Below are 23,407 nucleotides of genomic sequence, written 5' to 3'. Positions count from 1 at the left end.
TGAGGGTTGAGTTTTCTTCGAACCGAAACCGCGCGGATCTTCTAGGAGCAATATTCCGGGGACAAATTTACCGGGCCTGTTTAACGTACACGCTTTCAAGTAGCACGAGAAAAGTTCTAACTTTATCTACAGAGTGTAAAAAGTAGGTAGGTACGACCTTCAAAATAATTTGGCGATTGTTATGTGCATTTTCATATCAGTCGTAGAAACAAATGTTTGGAATATGAAATAAGCGCGCCCCTAAAATAAAAATTTTGTACCCCAGAATAACAAACATTGATACGTAAATCATTAATTTAATTATGGATCACTAAAAAAACGTAATGATACGTTTGTATCGCAAAATTGTAAAGGAAGGTCCAATTACAATTACGTAATCCTTTCCATGTGACAATTTGCAACGAAAAGCCTTTGTCGTGTAAGAAGATGATTAATTACTTTTGCCGATTAATCCACTTCTTTTTTGGGGAAATGAGCAATATACGACCTAATGGCTGTGGCCGTTAGTATAATTATGCAGTTCAGCAGATAAAAAAATAGGTTGCGTGTTTGCCATACCTATAAGTAGTAGAAACATACCAATAGATAGGTACGCTTTCGTTTTTTTTCGTTATACAACGAACACGTATTTTTTGTCGGTAATTTAAATGATCAATTTAGTACGGTGGATTCGCTTGTCAATAATATTTAATTGTTGATGAGAATCCGCTCCTCATTGTTAAATTAAATCTGTGTATCTAAACAACAGCGACATATTTAAAATAGGGTGCTAAAGAAAGAATGCAGAACGGAGAAAGGTAATGTTAATTTAACTATTTTTTCGGAGACAAATTATCATTATCATGTGCGTATCATTGTCCAAAGATCCTCGATTTTTCGACAGATTACAGACGTCATTTCGAAGCCTTTTTTTTTCATTTTCCGGTGCAATCTCGCGTAATCACGTTCAATACCTCTAAATTTACTAACAAACACCTGACAAATCGAACTGTTATATAGGCAATAAAATAACGAAATAACGGGCTTGCTGAAATCGTAAGGGTGGAAGGGATAAAGGTTATACTGCATAATGGTTACAGCGGCCTGTACAGAAAATAAAGCATTAAAAGCAATTTTTTGGATAGATCTTAAATCACACATACACAGTAGGATAGAGGGACGAAAAGTTAAAGAGGAACATAGGGAACATATTTATATAGGTTTGAAATAATTACCGCCACGTTGGTTGCGCTAATGATGATTTTTCACACAGACTCTTTGACCTGTAGTTGTTCCTTAAGTTATTAACTCGTTGCATGAATTTACCTTTTTTGCTTACCTGTATTTTTGTAGTAAAGAAAGAATGTGGTGTTGATATACCCAAAATTTAATTTGGGTAGATTTAGGGCAATAAAGTTTGGGAACGTTGTGCTTAAGCGCCAGTTTGAATATCTCAGCAAGATCAAAATCGATACGTCACCTGAGTTATATTTTTAAATCAATACATACTGTCAACTGTTGACAATTTCCACACAAACTAGTTTGTCTATGGAAAAAAATACTATTATTATTATTATTATAAATGTCGGCAATACATCGTCTGCTTTATTTATGATGCAAACGTTATAAGTTACAATGTAGAAAATATATACAATTCAATGTAAGTTTCGAATCATTCAAAAACACATATTGAGGTATCATCTCACGTTTCTCGGAGTCAATTGCGTTTACCTGATCTGCCGCTTTGGCTCTAGACATGTTTTTCTCTTTTTTGAACTTCACTGGAGAACGCCATTAAGTTACATAATGATCTGCCCGAGCTGGTGGCTGATTTGAAAGTTAGTTTTCTCTAAATAAAGGGTGAACGACGGTCATCGTTAGATGCCGTCTTGTTTCTCTAAGCACACGGGATTCACAGTATTTAAACCTAGGTTTGCTTATTAACGTATTAGGAATGCGTTCTGATGATCCTTCTTTGTTTTCGCGAAATTCCACTTCCGATCTGTAATGGGTGCTGTAACGAGAGCGATGATTTGCATTAAATTTTTTGCGATTTATTCCATTGAAGTATGCGTAAGAGGAATTTCCAATTTTAAAAGAAGTCAAGGTTTCAGTAACATTTAACCAAACAAATATTCCTTATGTCAAGTTCAAGGTTTTATTTTGTCGATTGTTTATTTATTTATTATACCTCTCTTGTTCTGGGCCCTCAAGAGGCTTGCGCTCAATTACAGTGACCCGCATACTGCTTTTCAGAAGGTCTTAAGTTGTCTACACTACTCTGGTATTTACCCTACGAGTTAGGAAACCTGCAGGAAAACCAAACCGGCAGAATGCTCGAAACTGATCTAAGGAAATTCCCATCTCCGTCACAGATGAAAAATTCTTACTTCAGCCCAGGTTCGAACACCCGACCTCCGGACGCTCTACCACTGAGATACATAGTCGGATTAACGTAGTGAACTTTATTTGTCGTCTTCGTCATGTTTATCGGTAACGTCTTTGTTTAAATCGCACTTGGCGCCCCATTGTCGAAAGTCGGTGTTGTTTTACTCGATAAAAAGAGGTCATATTAGGTTACATATCCTACGCTGCGAATTAAGCATCCTTTGAGAAAAGATAAGTAAAATCTGTCGTGTCAACTTTTCTGTAGCCAGCCCAGAAAGTTGGTGAACCAAGGGAAATTGACAAAATATCTTTGCTATAACTATTCCACCATTAAATAGGCTTTCAAAAGTATAGAGAGCGTGAATGATTTTTCCCAAAATTAGAAAATCTCGTTTCGGCGTTCGAAGAGTCAAGACGAGAGGTCGTTTGGTCAATATATGTCGAATAGCGGCCTTTTGAGCCTAAATAAATAAATTTGGCGTTAAAAGTTAATCAATTTCAAAGCGACCATTAGTTTCCAGTTTCTATCCGGTAGTTTACTGGAAAATTATTATTTATCCCAGTGGAAAGTTATGGGAGAGTCCAAGTTTTCATTTTAAAATATTATTTTAAAAAGTGCAGTATAATTTACCTACTTTATACTCAAACCATTTCTTGGTCGTGTGGGTCGTGTTGGTCTTCAATTTTTCACCCAAAATTCCTTACGCACTAGGGATTTTGTTGCGTGCCAAATTGACTTGACCTACTTCTAAGCAAAATATATGACTAAAATTTAATCAACTATTTTAATGCACTGTTGATTAAATATATGAAATTAAATAAATTTTACAGTGGTCCTAAAAAGACACTAGCTTAACTCAAAATATATCTACTGGCCAGATAATTCAATTTATGTTAGTTAACAATATGACAAGTAATTCTGAACAAGCAAATCTAAATTATTAAATAAAGCGTTCATTTTCTGTGATCTCTTAGGGGCTTGAAGACGACCCCTGCAAATTGACTTTGGAGGACGATGTCCCGCGCCGATCGTAAACAAGCGCAAGCGTTAAATAAAACAACTGGCCAGCTCAAAAGGATAACACGCCTAAGTCTTTAAAATAATTCGCCGCTCATTTGGATGTCCATTAATAAATGGAAGGTTTTCGATTTATGGTGAAATTCGAATGTTAATATTGGACACAGATGAACGTAGTTTTTATATGTGCGGCTATTATAATTTTTTTGTTATTATTTTACCTTTTATACGCACAACTTTGACTTTTAAATTGGCCTTACAACAATACTATCCGGCTACAAAATACATGCGATTTTCACGCATGAAACGCTCAAGTTCACCCTCTACGAGTACAAATCGTAAACCCAGACACCTTGAGACGTTAGTTTCAATATTCTGTGTGCCATTGTTGCTGGAAAAAATGAAAAGGAACGTAAAAGTTGGCACTTTTGGGGCGTAGTCCTCGGATTACTTACAAAAATGTTGATTAAACACCGCCGGTCTATCCGCCTGAGGGTTTAAGGTTAATAAGTCTTAAAATGTAGCCTCCGCCACGACGAAAATGTCGATATTGACGTAAATTTTGTTAATTTGAGAAATTCAGCAGCCTTAAACGCTTCCAAACTTCCAAAGAATTAATTAACAAATTTTTTAAGAATGGCAATGGGGCCAAGATAACACATCTACCACACAATAAGCGATTTAAACCAATAAATTTTTTTGGATTACTTTAAGTTAATTAATAATCCGGTCATAATTGCGCTTTTTAACAAGCAGACGCACTAAAGACTAAAGCCTTCCCTCTGAAACTTAAAACACGCTTCCGTATACCTCCACTTATACAATTTTCTCCGTGAAACGTAACTCGTAACACACTTGAGCTTTACTAGACTTTGAATGAAATAAACGACTCAATTCCTCAAAACCTTCCCCATGGATATTTAATTGTTGACAAACATATTGTGAAATGTTACATGTTTCGATTGTTAATCATCTTCAGGTAACAAATTATAAGTACGGTGTGTGAGAAAAATTACTACACCGTACTTTGTTACCTGAAGATGATTAACAATCGAAACATGTCGTAACATTTCACAATATATCTGTCTGTCAACAATTAAATATCCATGGGGAAGGTTTTGAGGAATTGAGTCGTTTATTTCATTCATGGTTCATCATCCCCATTTTGAGCATGGATCAACCACAACCACGAGTTTTATCTGTCTACTAGACATTCTACTACAAAACTTTGTAACTGACAAAAAGCTTCGATACTGGCAAAATTTGTCCGTTTTGCAAAAAATAACGCCCACCAAACAAGACAACCACGATTAACGTCTTCCTCTTCTATTTAAAACAATTTCCCTTCCTTTCCTCTTTTCTTAAAAAAATACTGCGTCTATGAAAAAATTAACATCTGCTTACAATGGCGATAACACGTGCTTATCTTGAAAATAATTAGCATACGCCGCGATAAGGACTCTTATAGCAAACGATCGTAACTTTTACAATAACAACAAACAAATAATCAAACTATAAAATAAAATAAACCAAATACAAAGGTTTTCGTAAATAAAATTAACAAAATAGTTTCGATACAAAACAGAATTGACCCCGAATTCAAATGATATGGTGAGATTTGCGTTTAATCTAAGAATTAACGTACCACATGAACGCTTTAAAAATAATTGAAATTACACGTATAGTGTGACCCAATATTATTATAATAAAATTTTATCTAACAAACGCCCGCATTATGTAGTTTACACAACAATACTTAGAAGTTTTGTTGATGTAGCTCAAGGTAAAGTAATCAAAACACGAGCTAGAAGGTCGAATATGCACCTGGGTACTCTGCATGGAATAGGTTAAAGGGAAAACGGAAGGTAGGATGGATCTGCCGGTGAGGTCAAAACTACAATCTCGCATACCTCAGGAACAATGGGCCAGAAGAGAGATGTAACAGTTAGTTACAAGATTAACTGAGATTGCTTTAAAATGTATCGAAGTATTTTTTATTTATTCATATTTACTTGCCTTTATTTTTGAGTGGGCGGGGTTTCAGCGAAGGCTGCTCTACCAACCCAACCCACTATACATTTACAAATATCCATGCCCGAACCCGGATTCGAACCAGGGACCCTTAGCACCACAGTCCAGCTTCAACTGAACTGCCCACACGAGCCGGCAAGTATGGTTGCACCGAGTGGTTTAAACGGACAAAAAATTTACTTCTTAAGATGGTGACATAAATATGTATTTAAATAGGAGTAGGTTCATTAACTAAAATTCTAATCCGACAAAAAATGGCGTTTAGTCGTATTTATGAACAAAAGCATAATTTTTGAGTGACAGCAAAACGCAAATCTCAATGATACTATTCAATTATGGATCACTATGCAAAAAAATGTCCTGTATAACACATTTTGAAAGTGTCTTTTTTTCATGAATTTTCGTGATTAACTTGGGCTTCACCCACATTAACCAAACTGCTAATTCATGAAAAAAAGTATCACATTCAGAACTAGTTTTGACAGTGACAATACTATATTTGTCACCATTCGACGCTCCGTTTTCGGGGTATGAAAAATTATAAACGATCTCGATAAGAGATCGCGGAGGATGGGGGTGGTTGGTAGAAATTAATTTACTTCCTTGAGACCTTTAATTAGAGTGCCATGAAAGCTAAAATCAGTCCACTCCTTCTCGATCCCAGTAATTTTTGTTGTTGATACATTGAATTCGAATATGATGAATAAAACCACTTCTTAATATACAGGGTGAGTCAACGATTGCGCGGAGTAACTTAATGCCTTGAAGATAAGATGTTTCGATAGAGTGCTTTTGTATTATGATATGGTTGAATATTCTCCACATTTTAAAAATATTTGGAATTATACAGGGTGCGCCCACAAAGTAGGGCGCCCAAATGGTACATTCTTTTAAATAGAACCCTCTGTATTTGAATGCATTTTTGAATTCTACGTGTAATTGTACGTTTTTTTATTATATTGTTAATGTCCGAAAAGCTAGTAGTTTTAAAGATAATTCGATTTTTAAGAAAAATTGGGCATTTGCAATCTTCATAATAATAATAATAATAATAATAATTTTATTTAACCTTTTTGTTTCCATTTCTAAAATGTAAAGGTAAGTCATTAACTATTATGTAATATAAAAAATGATTAATCTATAATATTATTACAGTTCAAATAACATACCACAGATAACGTACAACAGATAACGTACAACAGATAACATCTATGACTTCACACATTCTTGGAGCGAGTAATAGCAATTGTTGACTAGATAGATTCTAAGTGCATTTTTGTACTGATTTTTATTTTTTATTTCTTTTATTTTTTGTGGTAGAGCATTGTACAAGTAGCAACCTGCGTAATGTACCCCTGTGGGTTCGGGGATAGAATAGGCCCACTCTCGCCCTAGAGATCGTAAAAGGCGATCAATGGGCACTAAAGGTGACCAGTCCAACCACCTTTAGTACTTACCTACCCACTTTACTTTCCAACTCCCACGTCCATGTTCCCTACTTTCCTACATTATACACAACACGCAGGTGGATATTTGCTTACGCGAATATCTTGAAGAGTGACGCCTTCACGTGTTCCTAGTCACCCCATATTCTTATGAAAATGGAGTTTAAACAAAGCCTCGGAAAAATGCCGCTACCTGAGGAGCGTCAGGGCACGTCTGGAGCTATCGCTGGGCGTTGCAGCATGCGAGCCGATAGTGACGAGTTGGTGAACAGGCGGCCGCTCGTCGGGATACCCGAAACCTCTACAGCCGAAAGAAGACTACGAAGAGGACAACGACCACCTGAAGAGGACCGCCATGAAGAGACCTTTGTGCCTGCTTCTCAACCGCTTGTGGATGGGACCAGCGCAAAGGATACCTCCAAAAGACGTATGAAATGGGACGAAGGGATGAATCGCTTCATTTTCGGTACGTATCTGGAGATCACGAAGATGGAAACGGACAGGACAGCATACAGAGGTAAACTATATCACGCGTTCATTACACAATACCCACATTTAGCACACTTGACAGAACAACGCATTGCAGACCAACGTAGAGTTATCATTAAAAATACACTCCTTACATTAGACACACAGGAACAAATCAGGCACGAAATTGAAGCACTACTCAACACAAACAACACACTCATCGTACAAGATAATACACCCGTTCTAAACAACACTGAAATACAGATATTTGCGACACCCCAGCAATCGATAGATACAAATAATCCCATAAACCAAACACTCACATCCCTTCAAAAAGAATTTGACAATGCATTGTTAGAATTCTCAAACACTGACCCAACACAAAGAGCACGAATACCTAAACAAAGTCACACTACAAAATTACGCACACTCTCAAAAACACTAAATGATCACATTTTACCAAATTACATTAACGATAACACAAGCTTACATCAACTACACTTTGTTGTGTATTGCGGTGCGGTTGCAGTTTCTAGATGTAACGGTTCAAGAATAACAACAAACAAAGAACACCACACAACAAAAAAGCGCTCACCCCCGGCTTGGGAAAAACGCCTGATTAATCGCATCGATGACATCAGACGTGACTTGGGTCGAATTACACAATACATACAAGGAACTCGTTCTTCAAAATTAACACGACAAGTACAACACATAACTACAAAACTAAACAATCACACCACACGAGAACAAAATACAAACTATAACGAACATAGAGATACACTCACACAAAAACTATCAATATACACAAACCGTTTAAAACGCTATAGGGAAACTGCAGACAGAAAGCGCCATAACACACAATTTAAACATAACGAAAAACTATTTTACAGATCACTAACACAAAACAGCACTAATGAAAAACTCATTCCACCATCTCTACACTCACTTCAGCAATACTGGTTTGACTTATGGACCAAAGACATTAAACACAATCCACACGCCCCGTGGATTACCACAGAAACCACACGCACTGAATACATTACTCCTATGAATAACACAAACATCACTACAACAGACATCATTCAAACTATTAATCACTTACATAACTGGAAAAGTCCAGGCATTGATAACATTCACAACTTTTGGTGGAAATATTTTACCTACACTCACTCTTACCTTGCGCAACAATTTACTGAACTTCTTAATTCACCAGATCGCACTCCTGCATTCTTTACACAAGGTATCACTTACATGCTCCCAAAAGACAACAATACACAAGACCCATCTAAATATAGACCAATTACATGCCTTCCTACAATATACAAAATCCTTACATCATGCATTACAAACAAAATATACCAACACTGTACTGATAACAACATTCTATACGAAGAACAAAAAGGGTGTACCAAGTATTCCAGAGGCTGTAAAGAGCAACTCATTATAGACTCTGTTATACTTGAACAATCCAGACATAACAAACGAAAAATACACACTGCATACATTGATTACAAAAAAGCATTCGATTCAGTACCACACTCTTGGTTACAACAAGTACTCTCAATATACAAAGTCAGCAACAATATTACACAATTCCTCAATTACATAATGTCATGTTGGAACACTACGTTAACACTTACACTAAACGACACAAAACTTATTACTGACCCAATACAAATTAAAAGAGGAATTTTTCAAGGCGATTCTTTAAGTCCGCTCTGGTTTTGTCTTGCTCTTAACCCACTTTCACATTTGTTAAACACTACTAACTTTGGGTACAATATTAAACACAACCACGAAATACATCACAACATTACACACCTGTTTTACATGGACGATCTTAAATTATACTCTTCCACAAGCATAAAACTTAATCACCTTCTACACATTACCGAAACATTCTCACGTGGCATACAAATGGACTTTGGAATTGATAAATGTAAAACACAACACATCACAGCTGGTAAAAGACAACTTTTAGATTATGAGCTAGAACAGGGTAATTTAATAAATTCCATGGACGAGAATGAAACTTATAAGTATCTTGGTTTTCAGCAAAATACACATATTAAACATACGAGTATAAAACAAACACTTATCACACAATACCTACAAAGAGTACGCAGTATACTTAAAACAAAATTACACGGTAGAAATACAATCAAAGCTATTAACACTTATGCCATACCAGTGCTTACATACTCTTTCGGGATTATACGTTGGACAAATACAGATTTAGAACAAATACAGAGAAACACACGAACACTATTAACAAAACACCATATACATCACCCTCACTCCTCCAGTATACGACTTTACCTTCCTCGTTCGGAAGGAGGTAGAGGACTTACAGATATAAAACTATTACACCAAACACAAATACACAATTTACGACAATACTTTTATAACAAATCAGATACTTCAGTCTTACACAAAACAGTAACATATGCAGACAAATCTTACACACCACTTAACCTACACGAAACTAATGTACTCCCACCCACATCCAAACTTACATACATCACAAATAACATACAGACATGGAACCAAAAGCCTTTACATGGACGATTTCCACAAGAGGTTGGCCAGGATTGTGTTGACTCTATAGCAACGCACAGTTGGTTGTCTGAATGTGATGTCTTCCCGGAGACTGAGGGTTTCATGTTAGCAATACAAGACCAGGTCATTAACACACGCAACTATAAAAAAACACATACATAAAGATAAAACAGTGACAAATGATTCTTGTCGACTTTGTTCACAAACATCAGAAACAATCCAACATATAATATCGGCATGCACACGACTTGCACAAACTGAATACAAACATCGACACGATCAGGTAGCTAAAATCATACATCAAAAATTAGCACTTAAACACAATCTCAAAACAGATACGACACCATACTACAAATACACGCCACAGATCATACTCGAAAACAACACACACAAATTATATTGGGACAGGACACTACTCACAGATAAAACTATCCACAATAATAGACCAGACATTACACTTATAGATAAAACACAAAAATCCATTTGTATTATAGACATTGCCATCCCCAACACTAACAACTTAACTAAAACACATGCAGAAAAACACCGCAAATACACCGATATAGCTATCGAGCTTAAGACGCAATGGAGAATGAAATCTACTGTTATAGTTCCCATTATTCTTAGTGCTACTGGAGTTATACCAAAGACAATACACAACAATTTACAACTATTAGGTTTAGACAAAAACACATACAAACATTTACAAAAAGCAGTCATTATCAACACATGCCATATTGTTCGTAAATTTCTAAACATAACACAAGATACTACATACAGAAATGATCCACAACGTATACATGTAAACAACAGTACTCGCTCACAACACGGTACACAACATACTGTAATATCTCCACCTCTAACCCAAACAGACACACAAATACAACTTACCGAACAAACAAGTACAACAAATGATACAACATATACTACAATCAGAGATTCACCTCTGAAGCAAACCACATTATCACAATCCATTAGTATTCAACCCAAACGCAAAAGCCTAAACAGCACTTTAGACTCACAACATGACACACAACATACTGTAATATTTCCAAACTTAACTCAACCAACCACACAAACACAACTTCCTGAACAAACAAACGCAATAAATACAAGTAACGCAACACGCACTACAAAGACGCCCTCACCCACACGACCTAGCACATCTGAAAAACACAATACTCTTTCTTCTCAGAAACACACCACGTTATCACAAACACAACCCACTCGTACTCAACCCAAACGCAACAACCTTAACACAGGCTCACAAAATACTGTAATGTCTCCACCAATAACCCATGCAACAACAGAAATACAACTTCAAGAACAAAGAAACACCATAAATACAACTAACGCAACATGCACTACAAAGACAGGTCCACCCAATAAAATTACACGCCCTAGCACAGTTAAAAAACACATAACTCCTTCCTCACAGAAACACACCACATTTTCACAACCCACTCGTATTCAACCGCAACGCAAAAACCTTAACAGAACTACAGGCTCACAACATACTAAAATATCTCCACCTAAAACCCAAGCAACCTCTCAAATACAACCTCAAGAACAAAGAAACATCATAAATACAAGTAACGCAACATGCACTACAAAGACAGGTCCACCCAATAAAGTTACACGCCCTAGCACAATTAAAAAACACATAACTCCTTCTTCACCGAAGCACACCACGTTATCACAACCCACTTGTATTCAACCCAAACGCAAAAACCTATACAGCACTACTAGCTCACAAAATACTGTAATATCTCCATCAATAACCCAAGCAACCTCACAAATACAACCTCAAGAACAAAGGAACACCATAAACACAAGTAACGCAACATGTACTACAAAGACAGGTCCATCCAATAAAGTTACACGCCCTAGCACAGTTAAAAAACACAATACTCCTTCTTCACAGAAACAACCCACTCGTATACAACCGAAACGCAAAAACCTTAACAGCACCACAGGCTCACAAAATACTGCAATATCTCCACCAAAAACCCAAGCAACTTCACAAATACGACCTCAGGAACAAAGAAACACCATAAATACAATTAAAAAACACAAAACTCCTTCTTCACAGAAGCACACCACGTTATCACAACCCACTCGTATTCAACCCAAACGCAAAGCCAAAGAAACACTTACACAATAAACTCCATTTAATAAAATTACAGGAATTATTATAATGAATTTTTTTGTTTTGTTTTGTTTTCCTCTTTCCTGATAGCGTTGGCTATTGTGCCCATCAATAGGTATGTTGGTAAGTACGAATTACATTATCCCTAGATGTCCAATGTACGTGTGTGATTTTTTTTTTTTTTTTTAAGGACCCTACATAACTTCACCAGACACAGACACAGACACTAATCGTTACTTGATTTTTAATCCGTGCGATTAGTTAACCAGGCTAGACCTGAGTTCTCACAAGAAACACCGATAATAATTTTATTTAACCTTTTTGTTTCCATTTCTAAAATGTAAAGGTAAGTCATTAACTATTATGTAATATAAAAAATGATTAATCTATAATATTATTACAGTTCAAATAACATACCACAGATAACGTACAACAGATAACGTACAACAGATAACATCTATGACTTCACACATTCTTGGAGCGAGTAATAGCAATTGTTGACTAGATAGATTCTAAGTGCATTTTTGTACTGATTTTTATTTTTTATTTCTTTTATTTTTTGTGGTAGAGCATTGTACAAGTAGCAACCTGCGTAATGTACCGATTTTTTGAAACTAGTGTGATTGCATTTAGGTAAGTATATATTGTGCCCAGTTCTAGTTGAATACTTATGATTATCACAGTTACGTTTAAATAGCTGTATATTTACATGTATATATATGTTAAAATTTTATATAAATATATAGATATAAATGTTAAAAGGTGGTGAGTTCAGTATATATTGTCAAAATTAATACTTAAATTTTGATTCCAGGTTTTATATCTTTTATCCTGGGTTAAGTGAAAGTCAAATAAATACATCTACTATCAAACATTAAAAATATAGCTTACAGGGTATTTTTTTGGTTGGTCCAATGTTGCAAAACTTCATATTAAAAAATCTCACTTTTTTAAATGGAACACCCCGTATATTTTTCTGTCATCATTTAGCTCCTCTAAAAACTTTCAACTTTTGATAATAATGTCCTATACCTATCTCTGATAGTTTTCGAAACATCTAGGTTTTCCTGGAAATTCAAAAATGCATTCAAATACAGGGAGTTCTATTTAAAAAATGTACCATTTTGGCGCCCTATTTTGTGGGCGCACCCTGTATATTTCCAAATATTTTTAAAATGTGGAGAATATTCAACCATATCATAATACAAAAGCACTCTATCGAAAAATCTTATCCTCAAGGCATTAAATTACTCCGTGCAATCGTTGACTCACCCTGTACATCTATAATATACACTATAGAGGTTGAAATCGTTCGTTCGTACTAAATAAAATTGGTCCTCTACGGTACTGGTAAGAATTTTCATATACGGATTACATAATAAATAATTGAAAATATTGCCAAACTAAGATCGAGTCAATTCCATTCTCTTTTACACTTATGATTTCAAATCTGCTTCATATAATTACAAAACATTCCCTATCTCGTAGCGACGTATTAGTTCTAATTTCCCTTTAAATTTTGTTAAGCGTTACGTACTTCATTTTCGAAGTTCAATCCGCACAAGCTTGGCCTATTTTTATGATGTTGAATAATGTACCTTTCTAAAAAGGTATCAGAAAATCAAAATAGATAAAGGCCCAAAAATTTCGTGGAAAATAGAAAATATGCCCAATTGGTATTCAAGCACGATTAGAACGTTGTGCGCGGGTGCACCATCCTGTTGGAACCAACAGTTCCAACTTTGGTTTTTTTGTGTGCGCCGTACATCTTTGTATTCGTAGTTAAAAGAATGCTATTCATTACAGTATGTACCTTTTTTACGGACCATGTAAAAAATAAAGTTGATGGCGATTTTTCCGAAACGAAACGTTTTCTCTCAAGGGTGTCTTGTAGAACTCAAATAATGACAATGAGATTTCAATTACGTATTAATTGCTTCGAATCTTCTATGGTTTCTGAGATCCCCACTATCTTGGACACAGTGTATATTTCCTTAATGCAAACAAACTAAATTGTGTGCTCATCTTGTTTTGCTTTCTTTTCGGTTAAGGTGGTAAAGAAAAATATTCATATATCTTCAATTTCGTGGGTAAAAAGGTAAAACACTTGGCTTTGATGCACAGGAACAACAATTTAGTCATCCTCTTTAATTTACACGCCTTTTATAGTGATCCAAGTTTTCCAACAGAATTCATTAATATTGCAGAATAGCTGTCCTTAATAACTACAATCAAAAGGAGAGCGCTCAGCACAAATCCAGAGATAACAACGTCAAATTTGGACAAAACAGCTCTAGATACTTTGCGGAGTTTTGTGGATCGACCAGCATACATGGACTCAAATATTTAAGAGAACGCGACCGTTATGTGATCGAAAAGTAAGTGAATAGTATTTTGGATTTTACTATCGAGACGTTTGCAGAATATGGTGGATCATAGTAGTTTCCATAGCGACAGTCGGAGCGTTTTCACTTATTTACAAAACGTACATGAAGTGGACCACCTCGCCCATAGTGGTAACTCTTGCCAAAACCGAAACGCCCATTTGGAAAATTCCCTTTCCGGCCGTCACAATATGTCCCGAATTGAAATCTAGCCCAACCGTCTTCAACTGCACGGACGTCTACCTGAAGTATCTCAACAACTTGGAGACTACCGAAACCGAGTACGTATCTTTCCGGTCACACCTCGTACGCATATCATCGCGTTACCGGGGTGTTATGTAAAGGTGAAGGTGAAGGTCTGAAACAATACTATTAGCTAATTAGCGGATCACATACCTAGCAAACCGTAAAGTATGGGTAGAGGAGACGGAAGGTTAATGAAAATGATTAGTGTAATTTGTTCCGATAACACGATAGCGAAATTAAATAATTACCTACTGTTTCAGGAGGGAGAACTATGAACTCTTCTCCTTGATATGCGATTCGAAATTAAAATTTCTGGACGGGAACACTACCGAATTTTTCAACGAGACGCAAATACATCATTTAGTGAAGGTAATTGCATTTTTGCTTGCAGTTTTTAATTTGCACCTACTTGTATCTGGTATCTCCATCCTTTTTGTTATTAAGCGGCAGAGCAAAGCGATGCAAGTTTTATAGGGGAGTCGATGGTGTCCATCTGTCCGTGAACACGATAACTGTCAAACGCTTGGACCGATTTGGTTCAAACTTTGCACAGTTGACCTATATGCCACAAGTAATAAGCCTCTTGAAAATGGGTCAAATCGAATGACCCCGTAGGGTCACGCCTCTCTGCCTCTGGCAAACGCTTGAACCTATTCGGTTCAAACTTTGCACCGTTAACATATATACCACATGTAACAAGCCAATTGAATCCTATGACTCCGTGGGGTCACACCGAGGTGCTCTGCCGATTTTTTAAACGCTCTTTATGGGTTTATTTCAATTGTAAACCTATAGGTACCGACTGTGGAAGTGCACGATCAGTTGTCGTAAGTTTTTTCGTACCTTGGTCTTGTAGGGTGACAAATTGATAGTAAAGCCTCTTGACAAAATCTCAACCCACGATTGTTATTATAATTAATAATAAATTTCAAACATAAATTCAACGTGAACGTGAAGTTGGAAAGGAAAGGAATTCAGTTCTAAGTATCTCATAATTTTGTGCTCATTTTGTGCTAATTTGTGCTGGTAATTTAAAATTTTGTGCTCGTCAGGTTAATGAGTAGGTAATTCAACATTTTCTGATGATACTCCTACTTAATTCACGCTGTAGTATCAACATCGATTTTTTCAAAATTTTCTTTTACTATAATTTTGTGCTCATTTTGTGCTAATTAATTTGTGCTGCTAATTTAAAATTTTGTGCTCATCATGAGAAATTCAACTTTTTCATGATACTCACTTCACAACTTCGCTCTGTAGTGTCAACATTGGTATCTCCAAAATTGTTTATTGCATTAATTTGGCCTCATTTTGTGCTAATTTGCTCTGCTAATTTACAATTTTGTGCGAGACACGGTATCGATATTTCAAATTTTTTGGTATGTGCCTCCAGTTACGTATCTGTGTACAGTGTGGTCCAATTTCGATGGAATTAAATGCAGTTTTTAACGTAGATAATCAATGCCGCCAGTCGTTTGTAGACCTTTTAGTAACTGCGCTGCAACACAAAATTGATTTTTTTATGGAAATTATAGTTGACCAACTTTTGTTATTAACTTTCAGGCACGATGTATTAATAAGCAAAATTTATGGTAGAAAACTTATTGAAAATAAGTATGATATATTATACATTTTGGAAAAGCGCGTAAAACAATAAATATTTTTAAACCATCGTAAACTGTACCTTTATTTAAAAAAAAACCAGGTGTCAAATTCTTGACAGAATAGCTTCCTAGCTGAAACCAAAAATTGCCAACATATGTACGCACTTACAGACGGGAAAAATTTATTCTTTAAAAGTTGCTTAAAATGATCTAAAACGTCAACATTTGAAGAAATTTCGCATTGTACCTAGCTCATGCTATGAAGAGAAAACCGTCAATTCGTGGAATTGTATGCAACCAATATTACACGATTTCAGGATACGTCAAACATTTCTTGAACTGTTATCGAACATACCATTCCAATTTATTCGTTGTGAAAAATCGCAATTTGACACTAATAAAAAATACACACTAATGGGCAACTTAAATTTGACATTAAGCGACCATTTTTATAGCATAGATTATTTCAAACAAATTCGCGTGGAGTTGATTACCTGTTTCATCTATTCCCCATGATTGACCTGTTTTTTTAAAGGTTACATATGCCGAAAGTATACATTTAAAAAAAATTCTCTGTATATATAGGAATGGAAGTTACTGCAAATCTGACATAATAAGCTAGAAAGAAACCCAATAAGCATTACACAAGTGTGAAATAAAATACACAACAAGCTAAAGGTGCTGATGCCATTCATGCGTCTTTTGAGTAGGCTAGTATCCACGACACATTTAATCGATCGTAAAAATCAGGTGTGCATATGCGCGCAAACTGCGCAATGCCAACTTTTTAGTGTATCACAACGATGTTGAGGTAACGCTTATGTGCTTGTGTTTTCGTCTGTCTGTCTATGTCCGTCCGTCTGTTCCATCGAGATCTCGGCCCCTGGGTCACCAAGAGACTTCAGATTTTCGCTAATTGATTGCTGCTATGGTCTATATTTGCCCATTACTCATCATTTACAATGTGTTACGCGGCAATACCCACGAGTGGGTTTTGAAACATTTTTTGGTAATAAAACCCGACACAATTTTTGTAGGTTGTACACAGGAAGATAAGATCTTCCAAATAACTCAATAAAAATTTCAGGTTACTATTTGAAAAAAAAAGTTTGATGCCATTGCGGCGCTCCAAAATTTTTTTTCAAAAATCCAGCCCGTTATTTTTCTGTTCGGTATGCCTAATATACATATCCGAAATTTGAACAAATCCGTCGAGCCGTTTTCTCAGAAAATTGCCAACAAACGTACGTACGTACATACAGACGGAAAAAATAAGAAAGGTGCATTTTTTACGCATGCATTTTGTTTTCTTTTATTAGGAGGACCTACCATCCAAATTTCGTTCTAATTGTTCCATAAATAAGAAAATTGCATTTCTGCGCATGCGCAACACGATTTTTGCGCATGAATTTTGTTTGCTTTTATTAAAGGGACTTACCATAGAAATTTCGTTTAAATTGCTTCAGAAACAAGATCGTTGCGTTTTGCACATATGCAACACAATTTTTGACTTTGACAATTTTTTTCTCCGTTTTTTGATAATATAACCCGGCCCAATTTTTTGTAGGTTGTACACAGGAAAATAAGGTCTTCCAAATAATAGAATAAAAATTTTAGGTTGCTATTTGAAAAAAAAAAGTTCGATGCCGTTACGGCGCTCCAAAATTTTTTTTCAAAAATCCGGCCCGTTATTTTTCTGTTCGGTATGCCTAAAACATATATACAAAATTTCAACAAAATCCGTCGAGCCGTTTTCTCAGAAAATTGCCAACAAACGTACGTACGTACATACAGACGGAAAAAAATTTTATTCTTTAAAAGTTGCTTAAAATGGTCTTCGACATTTGCAAAAAACGGCTATCGCAATAGCTACCTAGCACATGCTACTAATTCGCTTACGCGTTTCCGTTACAATTTTCGGTCGGCCACTGAATATGCGTATAAATTCAAATAACTTGAGAGCTGAAGCACGAAGTTAGTTTAGAGAACTAACTGATATTTAGAAGCTTAAATTTAATAAAATAAATTGCAATTGTAATATACCTCTAACGCTACCTTCCTGGAAACAAGACACAACGTGTACCCTAAAGCCTACGTCTAAGAGGCCATTTTAGGTAACGCTAATAGTTCCGGAAACAATTATAGATTAAAATACAAGGGACTCCGATCTGTCACCAAGGCAGCAAGGCGCGTGGCGCAGTGGTTGCGCTAACCGATGCTATTCGGGAGGTTGTGGGTTCGAATCCCGCTGCTGACTGCTCTGTCTGGGGTTTTATCAGGGGGGTTTTCCTCAGACGTACCGTGAACCGTGATGTTTTTCATAATAATAATATAGAATCCAGAATGCATTTCTCAATGTAAAAAATAAATGTTCTACGTTATTCATAGAGTATTAAAGGTCTTTAATATTCGTAAATTACTCAAGTTTGGCGACGAGGTAAAAAAAATACCGGTTACATTAGGCAATCTTGAGCAGCCCGCTCCGGCGTCCCTGTAGTCGGAAATTCTAGAGGAATGAAACACGATGACATTTATCGCAATCTATTAACCTGTACATAAATCGACTGTGGTCGACGCGAACGCTATCGTGGCCTAACGCGCATTGCCAGGCGGTTCTCTGTCATCAACCTAAATCCCACTACTTTTCTATTTTAATTCACGCCCAATTCGCAACTGAAATCTTTTCCAGCGATCAAAAGTATTTTTTTTCCTCCAACGAGAACCCTTGGCCTTTGACAAACCCTCGTGGAGTAGAATACCTCTGAATCAGTAATCAGTAACCAGGCCGAAATAGAAGCAGTCAGAATATCCAGTTGTCAGTCGGCCCTCTCTTGAAGTCAGTAGACTGGCGCGACACCGTCGACCTTCGTAAATTATTCAAGTTTGGCGACGAGGTAAAAAACCGGTTACATGAGGCAAGCTTGAGCAGCCCGCCTCGGGCGGTCCTGTAGTCGGAGATGCCAAAGGAACGAAACACGATTGCCTTTATCGGAATCTATTCACCTGTACATAAATAGGCGACGGCAAAAACACGAGCACAAACCAGACGGGGAATGGTAGAAGGTAATACGAACATGCAGCTTACCTTCTCCATACCTTCTCCTACAACTTGTATCGCAGCTTTTTTTTTTCACAATTCTATTAAGCCCGTTCAGCCAAATTTGGCTATTTCAAGGCTTGTAGCACAGGTATTAATCTTTCACTGTTTTAAGCACTATGTGTTTATATTCACTATTCGTTACTGTTTATTAATTATTTACTGTTTATCCACTATCTCCATCCGATAAGTAAATATCCTGTGGTAATCTTCGTTTCAGGCGGGTATGTAGGTTTTTTATTCCTAGATTATAGTGTTCACAGGCTGGGCTTATGCGTAGTTTAGTGTTGTATTGTTTATACAGCGTTTTAATAAAAGCATTTACGAGCGGTATCCCGGTTTCTCGGTGGATTTGCACATTCCTGACGTACCATGGAGCGTATACGATAATTCTAAGCACTCGGTTTTGAAAAACTTGAATTTTATTCAGTTGCGTGCCGCTTGCATTACCCCATATTGGGCAACCGTATGTGAGGACAGGTCTTATAATTGCCTTGTACCTATATTAGGGTGCCACATTCGATTTTTAGTGGTGAGTTTTTGTTTATCACAGGGTAGAGTTTTACTAACCGCGTGTTGGCCTCGTTTAATTTTTTGTTAATATGATATCCCCATTTGAGGGTTTTGTCCAGATAAATGCCCAGGTATTTTACGGCGCTGTTAGCATTGTTCCACTGTATTAGTTGACCGTTCAGTACAATATTGGGTGGGTTAGATACTCGTCTCAATGTGAAGATTTTTGCTTCGGTCTTAACTGAATTTAGTTGTAACCTCCATTTGGAAAACCAGCTGCTAATTACGTTAATGCCGTTTTGAAGTTGAATTACTGCTGCGTCTAAACTGTGATTTTGTGTTGCTATAACGGTGTCGTCGGCGAACATACCTACTGAGATGTTATCGCAGCTAGGGAATGCAATCCCGCAGCAAAATCTCAATCCCGGCATTTGCGGGATCGTTAGATGTTAATCCTGCGGGATCCCGGTATTTGTGGGATCCCGCAAAATTTTAAATAAATTGGCAAATTGGAACTGCGCATGCGCAAATCTAAATTTGGAAACTAACGTTAGATTTTCCTTTGTTCCAAGCGCCTATGCATCAAATTTCACTTAAATGCTTCCATAAATAAAAAAGTTGACACTGCCCCCTAGCATGTATAGTTTAGGAGATACACCAATTTAAAGTTCCGTGTTTTTCTCAATTTTTGGAAATACCATTTTTAGCGCATTTTTACGGATTAAAAGAAATGTGGGACAACTAATTTGTCTCATATTTTGCATGTACATGCCTCCAGTGATGCCATGTAAAACTTTTGAAAATGGGGGGAGGGAGAGGGAGTAAATATAAATACGCGTTCTACCCTTAATGGTATTGTAATGAAAGGTCTCACCGAAATTAATTGATTTCAACAAACTATAACCTTCTACCAGCTACCGTCATTCTTTCAAACCCTTTATCACAAAGGGGGAGGGAGGGGGTTGGGTTACTAGTTTTATCCTTCATGGTACTCTAATGAATGGTCTCAATGAAAGGAATTAACATTTTACCAATCATAGTCTTCCTCCTCGATCTCTTACCGTGATCGATTATAATTACTTATACCTCAAGAGTGGATTGTCGGAAAAGATCTTCTAAACGAGACACTTCTATCAACGCGGTAGAAACGGTCACTTGAATGAGTTTTTTATACACGTAATGATGAATTAAGTAAATAAATTTAGGTAGGTATTTGTTTATATATTGTATATCTAATCTTTTTGTGTAAAGTAAGTCTGGAAAAATATCATCTTCTACCGGACCTTTTGTAACCATAAAGTAGAAATTAGCTGAACTATTAGTATTGCGAAACTAAAATCGGCTAATATCCCGCATCTTCCAAATGAGGAGAGCTTTCGGATGCTGCAACAATAATTTAAATATTTTCACGGTTACAAAACTGATAAATTGTTTATTTTTGCTATTAACGGCTGAAATACGGTACAACAAATTAAAGCAATTAATTCTACACCCTATTGCCCATTTCTGCGGGAGAGAAATAAATAAATATATTACGTAAATAACTTACGGCTACTAGTAAAGTAATAGAGCGCCCATATACATACCGTGTGTCCGTCCCCATGAGAAACAAAAACACAGCACTGGACTCGTTTTCCATTACTGCAGTAAGAAAAGATTTGCAAGGGCTCCAAAATACGCTTTTAAATTTCCCCCTCGCTCTAAAGCCCGTCTTACAAAGAGCTTGGGTCACACTAATAATATAATAAGCACCTACTACCTACTCTTTACATTAGTCGAGTGAGATTTCATTACTCTAACCTCTAGGATCTGCTGCTAGATCTCACGGCCGGATCATGCAAATGGCTGGGCGTGGAATTTAATTGCAGTAGTGAGCTCAGACCACTGCTAACCCTGGCGGGATTGTGTCGAACTTTCAACCTGTTGGACTTCTCCGACATGTTCGACGAAGAAACTGAGTAAGCCCAGCGCCGACGCAGCCCTGTAACTAACTCGCTTTCGATGTAGGGATATACTGAACACGCCGAGGGACTACCACAAAAAAATTCGTGAGTGGTCGTTGGAGAGCGGTTACCACTCATCGGCGTCCATCGACACCTACCCCAGAAGGACGACACTTCCCGGCATCAAATCCGGATTCCAGGTGGATCTGTACGTGCACGACGACGATATTGACTACACCTGCGGGGAGTTGCAGGGCTTTACGGTTAGAAGGCCGCGGTCAATTTATTGACGTAAGGCTTCAAGTGACTTTTGCAGGTTTCTTTGCACCATCCGGGCGAGTCCCCGGATTTGGTTAACTTCTTCCGGGTACCTTTGGACCAAGTCGTGATCGCTGGGGTAAAACCGAATATGATAAAGACCTCGACGGACCTTAGCAAATACGCGCCTCATGTAAGACAGTGTTACCTTCCGGGAGAGAAGCAATTGGACTACTTCCAAATTTACACTCAGCGCAACTGTATTATGGAGTGTTTACACAATTACATACTGAAAACGTGCGGGTGTATTACTATGAACATGCCGTGTACGTATAAAGTCATTTTACTGTGACGATTATTGACTAGCTTTCAGATGAGGACGATACCAAGTTCTGTGGACCGGCGAAGATGGATTGCGTCGACTACGCCCACGGTAGGCCCGACGCAACGGTCCGAAACTTAAGAATATGATTTCAGTACATTTTATGGAGGAAGAGATTCGGATGGAAATCGACAAAGACTCGGAGGATGACACGAATTACTGCGGCTGCCTACCGCCCTGCACCTCCCTGGAATTCGACGCCGAAGTATCGCAGACCGACTGGAACTGGCGCAAAACTCACAGTCTAAGGAACGAAAACGCGAAACCGCCCAACTTCGACTTCGAAAAGTGCGTAGGTACAAGAATCTTTGAGTGAAAGCTTACCTTTAACTTTTAGGGGTCATTTTTCGAGATTAACGGTTTTCTATCGCGAGATGCAGTTCCTGAGCTCGGAAAGGCACGAGGTGTATGGGCACACTGAGTTTTGGGCCAACTGCGGCGGTCTGCTCGGCTTGTTTTTGGGCTTCTCGTTTACCTCGGCCATGGAGATTCTGTACTTTTTAACTTTAAGGCTGATTTGTAACATTCTCAAATTTGGAAAGAAAGTCTGGTCGGGCGCTCCCGAGTTATTGGAGAAACAAAAAAATAGTGAATAAATTTATTTGTTAGTCAGATCTTTAACGATTCGCTTGTGTCCTTTCATGATGTGACAATAAGTGCTTCTGCATTTTTCACCGTCAAGTTTTGTAGGAACTTTCCTCTTTTTGTCAAATTGCTTCTTTTGAGTTTGTGGCACGCCCTTGATCTAATAGATAATAATGTTAAAATCTGAAGAGCCCTTCAGACCCCTTATACTATGCTTCAAGTGGATTAAAAGCTCTTGAAAGTCTTTAAGAGCGTTTAAGAGTCGGCAACAATTTGAGACGGTTTCCAACATCTCCAAGTATCAAAAAAGGTCTTTATTTCATTTATTATTAATGTAATATGACGATTGTAAATA

General features: G+C 37.1%; 1 protein-coding gene across 1 annotated transcript; it reads left to right on the top strand.

The window, feature by feature from the left end:
* The first annotated feature begins 631 nt into the window (after window positions 1-631).
* LOC116170698 (pickpocket protein 28-like) lies at window positions 632-23,063 on the top strand. The gene is made up of 10 exons (XM_031487202.1): window positions 632-797; window positions 14,248-14,418; window positions 14,463-14,705; window positions 14,931-15,039; window positions 21,691-21,842; window positions 21,892-22,090; window positions 22,144-22,411; window positions 22,459-22,518; window positions 22,563-22,755; window positions 22,805-23,063. The coding sequence occupies exons 1-10, from the start codon at window positions 781-783 to the stop codon at window positions 23,061-23,063; spliced, it is 1,671 nt and encodes a 556-aa protein (XP_031343062.1). The 5' UTR covers window positions 632-780.
* Window positions 23,064-23,407: the final 344 nt, after the last annotated feature.

This window comes from Photinus pyralis, unplaced genomic scaffold (assembly GCF_008802855.1).
Source record: "Photinus pyralis isolate 1611_PpyrPB1 unplaced genomic scaffold, Ppyr1.3 Ppyr1.4_LG5, whole genome shotgun sequence".
Lineage (NCBI taxonomy): Eukaryota > Metazoa > Arthropoda > Insecta > Coleoptera > Lampyridae > Photinus > Photinus pyralis.
Note: the sequence above shows the minus strand (reverse complement) of the source record. Positions and strands in the feature narration are given on the sequence as shown.

What these genes read in the sequence shown, in the direction of transcription:
- LOC116170698 (XM_031487202.1), top strand. An exon ending in GGGAGTTGCAGGGCTTTACG is followed by an intron (nt 22,091 to 22,143) that starts GTTAGAAGGCCG and finishes TGACTTTTGCAG; the next exon opens with GTTTCTTTGCACCATCCGGG. An exon ending in CCCAACTTCGACTTCGAAAA is followed by an intron (nt 22,756 to 22,804) that starts GTGCGTAGGTAC and finishes TTTAACTTTTAG; the next exon opens with GGGTCATTTTTCGAGATTAA.